The sequence below is a fragment of the Malaclemys terrapin genome, chromosome 9 (genome assembly GCF_027887155.1).
Source record: "Malaclemys terrapin pileata isolate rMalTer1 chromosome 9, rMalTer1.hap1, whole genome shotgun sequence".
In the NCBI taxonomy this organism is placed as follows: Eukaryota; Metazoa; Chordata; order Testudines; family Emydidae; genus Malaclemys; species Malaclemys terrapin.
In genome coordinates this window covers 6664317-6679532 of record NC_071513.1, presented here as the reverse complement: position 1 = coordinate 6679532, position 15216 = coordinate 6664317, and the positions used below count along the sequence as shown (strand labels likewise).

At 41.3% G+C, this 15216-nt stretch overlaps 1 protein-coding gene across 7 annotated transcripts in view; it reads left to right on the top strand.

Moving 5' to 3' along the window:
- The window catches only part of ATP11C (ATPase phospholipid transporting 11C), a 117033-nt gene that overhangs the window by 89528 nt on the left and 12289 nt on the right, over nt 1-15216 (top strand). For all 7 annotated transcript variants that reach the window (XM_054039197.1, XM_054039200.1, XM_054039196.1 and 4 more), the window contains exons 20-27: nt 393-567; nt 2039-2141; nt 4408-4553; nt 5026-5085; nt 6699-6826; nt 9705-9840; nt 11251-11316; nt 12701-12804. In XM_054039197.1, the coding sequence (XP_053895172.1) occupies nt 393-567; nt 2039-2141; nt 4408-4553; nt 5026-5085; nt 6699-6826; nt 9705-9840; nt 11251-11316; nt 12701-12804 (918 nt within the window). The remainder of the gene's footprint in view (nt 1-392; nt 568-2038; nt 2142-4407; nt 4554-5025; nt 5086-6698; nt 6827-9704; nt 9841-11250; nt 11317-12700; nt 12805-15216) is intronic.

Below are 15216 nucleotides of genomic sequence, written 5' to 3'. Positions count from 1 at the left end.
CATGCCCACTGACACACGCACACTCACGCATGCGCACACTCACCTCTGGCAACCAGACCTGTTTTCGTTTAGAAAGTATCGGGGGTAGCTGGGTTAGTCTGGATCTGTAAAAAGAGACAGAGTCCTGTGGCACCTTATAGGCTAACAGACGTATTGGAGCATAAGCTTACTTCATCAGATGCATGCACCCATGCATCTGACGAAGTGGGTATTCACCCACGAAAGCTTATGCTCCAATACGTCTGTTAGCCTATAAGGTGCCACAGGACTCTTTGTTACTTTCGTTTAGAAACCATTTCTTTGTTGTCCAGATAACACAGAAATGACTAAATTGACTTCTTAGAAACTTAAGGCTCAGACTTTCAAGTCGTCTTTTTCTGTTTATATTCTAGGAGCTGGACAGTGAGCCAAGAATATGGACTGATTATAGACGGCTCGACCCTGTCGTTGATATTCAATCCTTCCCAGGATTCCAGTTCCAGTAACTACAAAAGCATTTTCCTACAGATTTGCCTGAAGTGTACTGCGGTTCTATGTTGTCGGATGGCTCCTTTGCAGAAAGCCCAGGTAGGTGCTGTCGGTACACTGATAGGGTCGTTTTGCAGGAGGCAGCAGCTACAGGCCGTTTTGAGTGTTACTTGCAGCACACTTCAGTAGCTAAAACAACTACTCCAAACTTTCCAATCTCCATGTGTACAGAGGGGCTCCAAAATCCATATTTAGGCATCTATACACGGTGGTTTGATTTTTTTTTTTTCAGAGGTGCTGGACACATGTTGCATGGGCTAGAAGTCAGTGTATAACTTGGCCCCTGGACAGGCTGCAAGCTGGGGCAGCGGCTGTCTTCCAATACCTAAGCACAGACAATGCTCCAGAATGTATTTCCTCTAGATACAGAAGATTTCTACCAGAAACAAGGCTAAGTGGTTACTATGCATGTGAGAAACAATTGTTCTGTACCTTAAAGTGAAGCTGTCTTGATGTAGACAAGTAAAACCTCTTAATTTAAAAAAAATAAAACAAAATAAAAGGGAAAATCATGTAAGTATGAAAAACATGTACCATGCAACTGGACCTTCAGCAAGTTCTATCTAATTTCCTTTTCCAAAGGACAGATGCTACCAGAGGTATTTCAGCAAGTCTATTATAAACCCTCTGATGACTTTGATTTAACAGACTGTCTCCTGAACCACGAAATTTAACAAAATTCACTCATCTGACTCTTTTTTATTTTATTTTTTGGCTGTGTAGGAGCCTTTTCTGTGCGTTGGTGTATTTGTGTCACAGTCTTGTCTTTCATAGAGGTTTCCTGGAACTATTTTTACAAGCACTTTGAAGTTCAACTCACCTATAAATAAAGGGACAGACTGATTGATCTATTTAATTCCATTCCAAGCTCTGAAAACAGGATTTTATGACTTTTCCGCAACAACTGATAGTATCAAAAAGGCCATAAACAGTGTATTTCCTGCACTGCTCTAGGTACATAGGATGTGTCACATGAAACACATGGGAGTTGCATCCTTGTAACTGGGGGCAGAGTCTGACATTTGGAATGGAAGGAAGGGTACCGCTGATTTATATCCTGGCATTTCAGCTCTACAACATTAATTCCAGTGCTAGCTCTTGGTGATGACCATGATAAAACTCCCATTGGCCTCAATGGGATTATTTCAGGCCTCGATTTTAAACGGCTTAAAAGAGAAAAGAGTTAAAAAATAGACCCGTTGCAGTTCGCGTGGCCGCAGTTTGATTGTGTTAACTGGAATTGGATCTAGTTGGGTGGGCTTTTAGGACAACTAGAAAATCCTCGCAGGATTTAAAATGAAGGCTGCACTGAATCTCAACCCTGTGTGAATTAGTTTGAATCACTTTGTTGAAAAGCCGACCTGATTTACTTTTTGTCAGCCAGAAAAAAACGTGTGAGTCTGTTGTCTCCTGGCCAGTACTGTATGTGCTGAGTTACTCAAGAATGCTTGAAAGAACAATTGACATTTGGACATTTCTGCTGACCTGTTGTGTATTTTAATTTTTGTAGATCGTTAGAATGGTGAAAAACACCAAGGGCAATCCAATAACACTATCAATAGGTGACGGTGCCAACGATGTTAGCATGATCTTGGAAGCACATGTCGGAATAGGTGAGAAATGTGTGGAAATCATAATACCTCAGTCTAGTACAACTCTTTCCATCAATAGCTCTCAAAGCGCTTCACAAAGGAGGTCAGTATCATTAGCCCCTTTTTACAGATGGGGAAACTGAGGCACAGAGAGAGGCTGTGACTTGCCCAAGGTCACCTAGCAGGCCAATGGCAGAGCTGGGAATAGACCCCAGGTCTCTGGAGTCCCTTTCCACTAGGCCACGCTGCCTCCTCATGAGAAGAAAATAAGTAAAATACAAAATAAATAGAATGTACTATGTCCTTTAAGCCTTGAAGTTGGGAAATAATGTATGGAAATGTAGAAGCTGATGGTTTATTTACTTGATATATGGTAAATATACCATAGGCACTTCTGAACACTTTGCCCCAGTCTGTTTAGCTTGAAGACTTGCCTATTTATTGGTCAGTTGAGGGAGATGGTCAGTGAACACCTTTGCTTTCACAGGGCATGGCCTGACCTTGCTCCCTTTGCAGTCAATGACAAAACTCCCTCTGAATAAAGCAGGAGCCAAATCAGACCCATGAAGCATTAACACTAGATCCTTGATGCACTGTCTTTAACCACATGGCTCTACGCTCTCAGTGCAGCACACAGGGATTTGCTAACTTGTGGTAACAGGGAGTGCCTGTCCAGTTTCCCACTGCTGGAAATATGAGAGAGTTGTGCAATAAAAGGTTTTTAACATGTTCTGCCTGAACCGTGTTCGCAAAACGAGAAATCAGTTCTTAAGGGTTTAGATTACAGGATTTTAAAATAGTAGTAAAATATAATAACTATTTCTGAATGCTAAGGGTTAAATTCTTGGCCCATTAGAGACAATGGGACTTTTGCCATTGACTTCAAAATAATCAGGATTTCTCCCTAAGAAAATATTTGCCTCTTTCTCAAGGTATATGGGGAACTTTTATTTAAAGCAAGATGCCGATTCATAAGTAAATAAGCTACATTTTCCATTCAGAAAATACAGGGCCCAATTCAGGGGTCATGCAAATTGCATGGATCACTTTGTCATACAGCAGATTTAAGGGGGAAAATAATGCTTTCACATCAATTTGGCAATCAGTATAAAATGAGCTCAATTTCAATGTCCGGTTGTTGCAAGGAGGGAATGTAGCAGTCAAAGCGATGAAGGTGTGAGATAATATCTGTTCATTCCCGCTTTCTTGCGCCTTCCTCTGGCTTTTCCTGTTGTATCCCACTCAAGCCTAGTTCTGTTCCCATTGAAATCAATGGAGATTTGCTGTTGATGGCAATGGAAACAGGACTGGGCACCAGGTTAAACCAAATGTTTCTCTACTCTTCTCATCATTGCTAGCTTTGGGCCTGAAAACGTAATTGGATTAGCACTTAATTACCCCAGCTGGGCTGAAATTGACCTATATTCTTTAACTGGCTGTTTGTAAATTCATTGGAATGCGGTTTTGCTGGTTACAGCTGGTTGTAATTCAGCATAGTGGATCAAAATCTACTTTCCAAAGATTGATTTCCAATGATGTTGATGTGTTTGCCCCTTTCTTATGACTGATCTCATGTTGGAACCAATCTGAGATTTTCTCCAATGCTGCCAGAGGTAGTAGAAACATTAGAGAACTTGAGTGTCACTGAGACGGGAAGGATGGAAGAGAAAAGATGGAGTCGTCCTTCCTGGCGATTGAAATGTCTCGTTGCCTCCAATGAATGGAAGCGTTTTCTCATACAGCTTCCTTTGTCATTCACTGAATGTACCTGTCGATTGAACAAAACCAGCTGTCTTGAGCTCAGCTATAGAAGGGGGGATGGCTTAGTATTCTAAGTATCTGCAGTGAAATAACTAGAATGCATGGAACTACGTGTTTACGGGCTGGCAAGGATGCAGGCAAAACTCAACTCCCACTCTTTAACCGTCTGAAAAACTGCATTCCTTGCAGTTTATTTTGTTAGGACCTGCTGGATACGAACCTCAAAACAACAGACCTTATTGTTATGAAGGACAGTAATGATCCCGTGAAGTGTTAGGATTTTGCTTCCTAGTTTACCTGTCTGGGGCTCTCCACCCCAGAATGGCACTGTTGTTTTGAATGGCAGTCTGCCTAGCACATTGGGATCCTTGGGGAGGTGACAAGTGCTTCCTTCATAAATCGGCAAGTCTTTTTTATATATTTATTGTAGCTTGGAAGGTTAAACTGGGTTGGCAAATCTAGTGGCTGGTCTGAATCTAAATTCCAGCACCCTGTAAATCGCTCACCATATTTATGTGCCATTCAGGTATAAAAGGCAAAGAAGGTCGTCAGGCAGCAAGAAACAGTGACTATGCTGTTCCAAGGTTTAAGCATTTAAGAAAATTGCTACTAGCACATGGGCATTTATATTACGTGAGAATAGCACACCTTGTACAGTATTTCTTCTATAAGGTAAGGATTTACATTCAACTAACAAATGTCATTGAACACTATTCAGGCATTTTTCCCCTTTAATATTGACAAAGTCCACTAGAGTTTGTTTGTCATCCTTTTTTGTAGTTCATTTTTCTTTGTAGTTTTAAAAGTATATATCATTAGTAGTATAGTTAGTAATAGATGTCTTACTGTTACGGGTTGTACACAATCCGTGTGTTAATCTTCTGCTGTAGGGCTTGTTCCAGTGCCCAGTGTAAATATTAAAGCTGGATTGTTTGTCTTTCCATAGCAACAAAAAGATGGTCCAAAGAGTTTACAATTCAACTAGCATTAGCTTCATGTTTCATAGCCAGATTTTTAGCCCTAAATGTTTTCTATATGATAATACAGTAAATGTGAAGCATAATTCAGATTTATATTTAAAAATCAAACCGCTCTTAAGAACACAAGATGCTTCTCTACTAAAATCGGTCTCTAATTTTTCTAGAACCTTTGCTTCATTTTACCACAATTTTTATACCAGTTCTTCTGTGGATTCTCGCAACAGGTATGTTCCAATAACAAGTTGATAAAAACACGCTCTAAACTGTCAGAAAGTGAAGTTCCATAGTCGAGATTTGGTTTTGTTATCCTGCATGCTCTCCAACTAACTTTATCAAAGATGCCACTTAATGGAAACTGTAATCTAATTGCTAAGCAACAGATTTGGAACGTTAAATATTTGCGGTATAACTTAAAAAAAAAAAAAAAAAGAAGTTCCAAACTGTTCTTTCCCTTTCTTCCCACCATGCACAGAGGGGCATTTTCCAAAAGTAACAAGAGAATGTTTTTTGAAAATCTTGCTATTAACTCATATTGATATCACTTCCTCTGTTTTATAAAAGAACAAAGCCACACTATTGTATCTCCTTGTACTAAAAATGTCTCTCACAGGACTAGGTAGAGGAGCTTTTTCCTTAACAATAAGCTTTAAAATAATGAACCCGTTGAGGATCTGTCCCAAATAAAACAATGAACCTATATTCGACCTAGTCCAAATGAGTGCCTCAGCTGTGTAGAACTTTGTGACAGGTGGGATGATGTGGCCATTAAAACAAAAAGGTCTTGGAACAACAGTTTTGGGTTCCTGTGCTCATTTGTGCATTTGTTTGTTGTCTCTGGGTTGCCCCAGGAGCAATCAGAAGGAAGAGCAAAACCATTCAGGCAATTGGAAAATGACTTCCATTGAAACAAAAAGAGGCTTTTCTTGGCTGTAGTCCCTGTCTAACAAGGAATCTTTCAGAGAGCAGGTGCCGAGGACAGAACATGTGTGTTTGTTAAAGTGGTCTAGGAGGTCTCAACTGTATTAATTAGAATCCAAACAAGAGAGCAGCTGTTGACAAGGTAGGAAGTGACTGCTCTAAAATCACTTTGCCTCCTACCTTCCCATGCTGCACACCTCAAACAATGAGTCCAAGATTTTAAACAGGCCACTTTAACTTGTTAATCCCATGGGCTCAACTGCTCTTTAATTACAACCTAAAAAGGCTTGCCTGACTGACAAAGCCTCCCATGTATGCTCGCAAGCTCAACTTTCCAGTGGCCCCCATTGAACCTGAGCAAAAGGACTGGGAACATAATGAAAGTGGCTGAAAGACTGTATTACATTGATAGAAATTCAGCCACTGGTCTTTTTGAGATCCCTGCTTCTTGGTAATGCTCAACCACATCACTCTTAGACTTCTTTTCGAGTTGCTTTTACACTAGACTTACCAGCTCCCATATTAAAGATGCAGAATGAGACTGCAGGGGGGGTGTTTGATTAACAGAAGGAACCTCATTTTAAATTTGGAATCTGCAAGTATCATTGGGCTTGATCCAGCAGCCATCGAGCTTGCTGGAAATTTGCCCTTTCACTTCAGTTTGGGCAGAAACAGGACTTTTGTCATTAAACTGTTACAGTTTAAAGGCAAATACAACTTGCCTTTAACTCCGTTGCCTCCAAGCATGAATTGGGCTAAATTAGTCATTTGTTTGTTGCTTTGACAAGAATATGAACTGTCCTGTGTGTGTGTGTGGAGGGTAAGAATAGGAAAGCTTTTTATCTTTTTAGGAGAAAAGTTTTAAAGTAAACGGGGACTTTTCTATAAATATTATTCACCCCCTTCTGCTGTTTTTAAGCCTCTGTATGATGCTGCTTACCTTACAATGTACAACATCTGCTTCACGTCACTACCTATCCTGGCCTACAGTCTACTGGAGCAGCATATTAACATTGAAACTCTGACCTCAGATCCAAGATTGTATATGTAAGTAACAAAGGGTTTTGCAAGTTCCCACCAGGCTCTTGCCGTTAACTTTCTAGCAGAGATTAAGGCTTGTTAGTAAGATTAATTTTGCAGCGTTTGCTACTGTTGATCTCCAGACACTCCGGTCCCGCCTCTGTGAAGTGGCAGGAGTGAACGGAAGAGTAGCGAAAACGCTCAGGTCCTTCTGTCTCTTGAGTGGAGTCTTGGAACTAGCGTGCTACTTTGAGGTCCTATGGCTTATTTGTAGTCATTTTGAAGGGGGCTTTATAGATTGGAGAATGCTACAGTGAATAAACAAGGCAGCGGCTCATTGCCGTATCCGGGCAAAGGTGTGCCATGCCATGAGTGCAATTTCACTTTCCGCGGGAAAGGGAAAGTTAGGGAGCGTGCCCCTCTACTGCCGTGTCTTGTACAAAATGGGAATTATTCCTGAGTCAGCTAGTGACACGCGAGCAGGTGATGGGAGGGCGGAAGGCATGTCCTCATGATGAGAGAAGAGATGCACTCACTTACAAAGAGATGCATATTTCTGAGAGTCTGGCATGTAGGGAGCTAGCTCCTTAGTTGGTGTAAGTTTATTCCTCATCCTTCCCATGTCTCCCTAGACTTCCCCCAACAAGGCTTTAAGCTGAAGACTGTGCTGTGCTATCAGGAGTCCCACAGTAACTTTCAGGAGCAACGTATAAACATTGCTAGGGGAAAGTGCTGTTTAATAGACGTCTCTCTTTCCTGGGGGGTTGCCACCTAGTAAAGGCTATCAGAGAGCATGTTTTTTCATGGGAGACCAAATGTATAGATTCTCCAATCTTCTCTCCCTCTCTCCCGCCCCATTAGCCGCTGGTGTGTACACACACACCTGGCACAATCCCTTTATCACCAGCTAAAGGAGGCACTTTTTTCTCGGACTCTCTTATTAACATACTGGCAGCACACCACTGATCCCAGTTTTCCTGTTGCCCAAGCCCGCAAGTAGGCTGTAGAGATTACTATCTGCATTTAGAGCACCAGCAGTGAAACAAATTCAGGGTTGCTCCGTTCTTTTCTGTTTGGGTTCTTACACTGTGTCTATCACGGTGGGATTGGTGCACCTTCCTGTAGTGCATTAAGCTGTATGGCTGGCATCTGTCATGGTAGCAGTGACCTGTTCAAGCCAAGAGCCCTGGCCCAGAGAGGAGCCAGCTGTCACTATTCACCAGGCACTAGTATGGAGTCCGAATGTAATCTGCCTTAGATATCTAAAAGGTAGCGTATGCAATGGACTTTGCCTGCTTTTGAAATGGGCACTCAAATGTCCTCTGCTACCCTCCTTCCATTTGGCAAAAGACCACGGCATGTTTTTAGACTCTTGCTGAATCCTGTGTAGGAAATGCACTCTCCTGGCTGGCTAGAGAATGGTGAGAATACAAAGGGAGGCGAGCCTAAGAAAAACAAATGAATTTTACAAGACGCTGGCTCCAATTGAATCCTCCTGACTTTTCATGTGTGGCTGACTACAAAGTGACTGCAGTGCAACTGCTGTAGACAATGCTGAGTTGCTGCTCTGCAGAGCTTGAATTTTGAGCCAGTGTAAAAGTCCTGCGAATGAAAAAGTGCTGCAGGACATAAATGCAAAGACCAAACAAAATGTGCAGGAAAGAAGCGCTGATGATTTTCCTGACCCCAAGTGTTAGCCCTGTTATGATACAACCTTCTCTCAGAAACACACATTACAGAACGTCTTCCTCCTTCGGCTTATTATAGCATTGCCTTTGCCACATCGTAATTGGACTTAAGTAAGCCTCTGTATTATAAACTATAATTATAGTTCAGTGCCACAGCTGTTTGCAGAATCCAGCCTGCTGGAAATTGAAGTAATCCCTTTTTAGTTATAAGGGAAGAGGGGGGGAAGTTGCTGTTTTTCACTTAGATGCTGTTTTCCCCCCCCCTAGCTCTAGCTAACCCCCAAATCCCAGCAATAATAATAAAATAAAAAGATTATAAAAGCTTCTCTTGAATGAGGGGTATATACTTCCTAGAGATTTTGGGAGAACCTGCTTTTTTCTGCCCACCCACTGTTACTTATAGATGGCAGCAATCAAAGCCTGCAATGCTTGGTATCTCTCCATTCCTAGTATACGTGCATTGTTCTGGGATCCTTTGGAAATGGACAAGAAGGAACAGAAGAAATGGTACACTGAGATATTCCACCAGAGGGAGCTCATTTCTACAACATCATCAGCAGAGCCTTCTGTGAAAGTGTCCCAGAGCCTGTAACTACTGTTGTTTAAGTGCCAGATCTTGTATCTAAATTAACCCCGTCCCAGAAAATTCAGCAAAACCCCCCATCTTCATGTACATTTTGCAAACAGTTCAGCATGTTACTGTCAGCCCGAGCATTTTCCTTAACAAAGGAAAGGCGCTAGCTCCACAATATCTAGGATTAATGTTTCTGAACTTGAAGAAATTTACATTTTGAAAAATACAGATTAGGCAGAAGCAAATGGAGAGGGGCAAGCAGTTAATTTGATCATGGCAATGACTCCTTTATTACTGTCCTCTTTTAAAATGGAGCTGCTGGAATTTACAGGTGCTAAGTTGTGTAGTAGTTTGGTAAACACAGGGCTAGAACAATAATGCAACCCGCTGTCTTCCACTTGGACTGCGCCAGGATTTGAAGCTACTTCTCTAGAAGTGAAAGGGAAATGCATTAATCTCCTGAACCACAGCGGTCATAGATTTCTGACGTCATTTGTGCTCTCTCTCTATAGTGAGGGATTTACTTTTGTGTCGCACGGATCTCACCACCAAAATGCAGGGCCTGATTCAAACCCCATTGAAGTGAGTGGAAAGACTCTGAAAAAGTGAAAGTGATTTTTCTTGTCACTCTGTTTCTTGACAGGAAAATTTCGGATAATGCCATGTTACAGTGGAAGCCTTTCTTATACTGGACCTTTCTGGGCGCCTTTGAAGGACTTGTGTTTTTCTATGGAGTTTACTTTCTTTTTCAAAATTCAACATTAGAAGATAATGGAAAGGTAAAAGAAAATAAAAATAAACCCATTGAGTATATTAGTGTGTGTGTGTTTCTGTACACTTTGTATAATATGTGTATGTATCAGTCAGTGAAATGTGTCTAGAGTCTTGTCTTATGATGTAGTCACGAGTTCCCTTAGTAGAGCAGGAATAATTTGAGATCTGTAAACCAAATTAGGAAAGAGTTTTTTTTTTTTTTATTCTCTGTATGTGAAGCCTCTTCCAGCTTGCCATGTAAACCGTTTAGAAATGGTTATGTTGTCTAGGTACAACGACCCCATATACAAATGTGACTGCAGTCAAAACCATGAGACCATCTCGTACCTTAGGCTTCACACAAAACTTTTAGGGGGAGTTCTGTGTGCAGAATGATAGAAGGATGAGGCCCATCAACTTCAAACCTTCTGGTTTGTAGTGAAACTTAACCTTGCCAAATGAGCTCTTTCGAAAGTTGATATTCGGAGAGAAGCTATTGGAATGTGGGTTGATTTCATGTAGATATAAAACACGTATGCATGGAATGTTTGGAAAAGTTTTATAAGGTCCATTTTATAACACAATTAACCCATTGTACTGTGTTTACAACACCCTTGCGTACTTCAAGGGTGGCTTTCTATAATCATTCTGGTTCTGTTCAAATGAATTTGATTTGCGCTAGTATGCTATGTAAATGATTTGAGAGGCTGAGTCTGCGTGACACTCTGAAAACGAGCTATGTGGCTATGTCTTGTTTTGTAACTACTTAGGACTGTAAGGACTGCTACCAGCAATTAATCATAATATCCATGTATGTTTGATTGAATCCTTTTTCGCTCCTATTAACTTTAATTTTTTTGCATTTTTTAAAACTTTTGCATTTCACTTTCTGTTTTAATGTATGCATCCAGATCTTGACAGCCTGTGGTAAGCATCTGTCCCATTCATTGCCGTCATTTGGATAAATATGCAGTATCCGCTTTTCTCTGTTGTGCGTAGTCACTAGTATCTGCAAACAAGCAAACTCCGAATATTCTAGTTTGAAAATATCAATCCGTATGTTCAGCAAATGGAACAAAGTTACACGAAAAGTGCAGCTACTGTGATGCTTTCCATGTTATAAGAAAGCACAAACTGAGGAAATCCCCTAAATACAGGTGGTCCAAGTGACTTACATTCTTGATAAACATGGATGTCGGTAGAAGATTTTGTTACTGTCACAAGAAGTTAATTGTTTGTATGGTACTGCATGGCATAGGAGTATTGTAATGGACAGCAAGCTTTACAAGAGCATATGGTGGTGCATATCTTTGTATAGTTGACTCTAAAATAAATCACTCCATTGAATTTTACCCATTGTAGTTACTAAGTGTGTAGTTGGTTTTGTTTTTCCAACAAGACAAAGAGATACATGTGGTGATTAACGTGTTTTTCAGGTTTTTGGGAACTGGACCTTTGGAACTATTGTTTTTACTGTATTAGTGTTCACCGTCACTCTGAAGGTTAGAAATTTCCTTTATTTTCAATATGCCATTGAAAGATTATAGCAGAAATAAATTGTGTGTACTGTAGTGTAAAATTATACACTTTATGCTAGAATGTATCAGTGACATTTATTTCCTGTAGGGTTTTGGATTTTTGATCCTTTTGTATATTTAAAATGTCCATCATTTCTTTACCGTACAATGTAGCTCTCACAATTTATAGTCTCGTCTAGATTTTTCGTGTGTGGGTGTGTGCTCTCCCCTAGTACTTGTGAATTTGTTCTATTGCCTTTTCTTCCCTACCTTCACCTCTTGGGTTTTCAGCTCAGGAAAGGAGAGAGGGACAACCGAAACATTTTCTTTACCCAGTCTTGGCTCCAGTACTTTTTCAATGAGTTGGAGCTCTGTCATAAAAATACACTTGCCAGATCATAATAATTTTAATAATTTGCATTGCAGTAGATCCCAAAGGCCTTACCAAGGATCCAGGGTGTGGTGAGCTGTGTATTATATACAGCCTACATTGGCAAAGGGTCAGTCTTTGTCCCCTTGTAGTGGTTAGATCAGGGGTAGGCAACCTATGGCACGCATGCCAAAGGTGGCACACAAGCTGATTTTCAGTGGCACTCTCACTTCCTGGGTCCTGACCACCGATCCGGGGGGCTCTGCATTTTAATTTAATTTTAAATGAAGCTTCTTAAGCATTTTAAAAACCTTATTTACTTTACATACAACAATAGTTTAGTTATATATTCTAGACTTATAGAAAGAGACCTTCTAAAAACGTTAAAATGTATTACTGGCACACGAAACCTTAAATGAGAGTGAATAAATGAAGACTCGGCACACCCTTCTGAAAGGTTGCTGACCCCTGGGTTAGATTATGTATAGAGCTTTGAGTCTGCTACTGCCTGCTGGTTCATTACCTCAAGCAGGAAAGCATCATGTTGTTAGATCCAGCGGTCCCCGGTTTGTTTCCCACAGAATTCCCAGGCATCATTACAAATACTAGAACATAAGAAGATGCAGCCCCCTCACCAAAGACCTTACAAGAGTTTTCTGACCTATTGTTCAGAATAGCAAATGGAGCATGTGGGAAGAATATACTCACAACACAGTCATTTTCCGGATGGAGTATTGAGTGGTGTCAGGCTTTTTCAGTGAAGCCTTTCAGGGATGACTTAAAGCTCATCAGGGAAGGTCTTTTGTTGATGTTGTGCCAATGTGCAAATCAAGTATTCTCATTGTCAAACCTTTGCTAAGAGACAATTGACTAGTGAATTTAGACATGTACATGAATGGAAGGAGAATCTCTACTGCATGTGAAGGAAATTTGTGATATGGCACTGGAGATACACTTTGTAACTAACTACTATTCCATTTGTTGTTTTCACCTTTATAGCTAGCGTTAGATACTCGATTCTGGACCTGGATGAACCACTTTGTGATTTGGGGCTCCTTAGCCTTTTATGTCTTTTTCTCATTCTTTTGGGGAGGAATCATATGGCAAGTATCTTTCTTCTTTCAGTGATGTTTTTGTTTTGTCGTTAGGTGAATGTGCAGTGCTTGCATTGTGTGAAAGAGACGGACAAATTCATGGGTGTGATGGGACTGCAGGAATCCAGGGATTGGGGGTTATGTTGTTAATCTAAAATGGTAGATCCCTAAAATCAGTAAATAGTTTTAGTATTAGATGCTGATTAATATACAACAAATAGTGCAAACCGCATGGAAGAAAATCATCAAGAAGCAGACTGAGATTGAAGTTGGTACTTCTGCTAATGTGAAACCGTCTTATTCTTTGTTTCATGGCAACTGCAGTAATATCTAACTGCTGGGGATGTTTTTTGTTTTCTGTTTTGTTTTGTGGTGGTGGAATTAGTGATTCATTATCCTTTGAGATAAGTCAAGGATAAGTCAAGGAACTCTTTCACTGTTTATTAGCCGAGCTTGTAAAATCAACTTGCTTGTGGTGATAGTACTTGCTTGGAACAGCTTTCTATCAACCTGTACAGAAGCAAAGCCTACCTTTAAAAACAAAAATGGAGTTTCTAGCCCCTACGGCGGTAAAGATAACCTTTCACATGAGCTATGATGCAGAGCTGTCTTCCTCAGTCTTCAGACAGACTATTCCAATGCTGCTGCTGCTCATGGCTTTCCCAGGCTGTAACCAAGTGGAAATTGATGCTGAATCTTGTCAGTTTTCACTGCTGCTACTGTGAGTTCCCTGTGGGAAACAGGGTCACTTAAGAGACCCCGGTTAATTTCCCTACTCCTTAGGGAAAGCTAAGAGCAGCCGTGGAGGCTGGTACTTGGGTTTCTGACTGAGGAGAAGCCAGGAGAAGGGTAGGTTAGTGGAGACCACTATTATTTGAGCAGCAACCAGGAAGCTGTGGGTCATGTGTAGTGGGGTAGGGGAGGTGAAGGAATGGGGGCCTTCCTCTTCCAGTGGCCAGAAGAATTTGGGGGCTTCGGATTGATCAGACACCTATTAGCTGGGGTCTACAAAAGATCTTGCAAACAAACGACACCTTGGTGTGAATCCAACAGCTTTGGTGAAGAAGGGGGGTTTGGTTTCTTACCTGGGGGTATTCTTGGATATTAAGGCCACAGTCTTAATTTGTCCTGGTAAATATTTCAAACTCTGGGTGGATGGGTGACATGGAGGGAGAGAGAGAGAAAATGTAAGTGAAGCACACACTGTGGGAAAGATGCTAGTGGAGTGGGAAAGAGAACAGAGGAAGCAAACAATGAAAATAATGCAGGAATTGATACTCTGTGATACTTCGTAAGGGAGGGAAGAAGTGGAATGAAGTCAGGAAGAGACAGGCCTGTCTCCCATTGACTGCGGTGGGGCCAGGAGTTTACCCAGCATGTCTAACAAAAGCAGGTGAACCATAGTAAACTAAACTCGTTAGGCAATGTTCTGCAGATTGATTCCCCCTGCAATAAACAGCACTCAGCCATTGTATTCCTTTATTTGTCAGGGACAGCACCCTGAGTTGTAGGCTTTGCCCACAAGCCAGTAGGTGCTGGGTCCATTTTTCAGTCCCTGTCTGCTAATAAACAAGCTCAAGTAACTAAACTAGCTTTATTCAGGGCCACAGGCTGCGTTTGCTCCTGACTCTAAGAGTTAAACAGATGGTTGTCTGTAATCTTACCAGCTATCTCATTACACTGCAATTCATGAATTTTCCACTGGAGTGTTTACTTTGCATAGCTAAATGCATAGCTAAATACTTAGCTAAACAACCAATGCTTTAGAATTCTTGTCCTCATTTATGTATGAGGCTTCCTTCCCATGCATCTGTCAGTTCCCCTCTGTCATCAGGGAAGGTGGAAAGATACAGATAACCCTTTGGGGGCTTTGAGTCTCTGGACTTTCACCAGTAAAAACCATCTCAGAAAGCTCTACTTGAGTCCAAGTTCAAAGTAAAATGATGTATTTGGGATAACTTTTTCTCAATAATAGTTTCCTTAATATGAATGCTCTGTGCATTTTACTGTGCAGACTAGACAAGGTAAAACCTCATTTCAGAAGACAATGTTTGTCTTTGCTTCTTAGGGCTTGTCTACACTTACATTTTATAGCGCTCTGATTTGCTGGCTCAGGGGGGTGAAAAATCACCCCCCTGAGTGCAGCAAGTCTGAGCGCTTTAAAGCGCCAGTGTAAACAGGCTCCGGACACTGGGAGCCGCGCTCCCAGCACTCGGAGCTAATCCCCTCGTGGAGGTGGATTACCAGGCTGGGAGCTCTTCCAGCGCTCGCGCACGATCACACTCGCACTTGAAAGCGCTGCCGCGGGAGCGTTCCCATGTAGCCATGCCCTAAGAGATAGCCTCAAAACTCCTTGCTCTTCGTATTTAGGGATTAAGATCATAACAAATGTTAATGACAGAGAAATAGTGAGGAGATAAC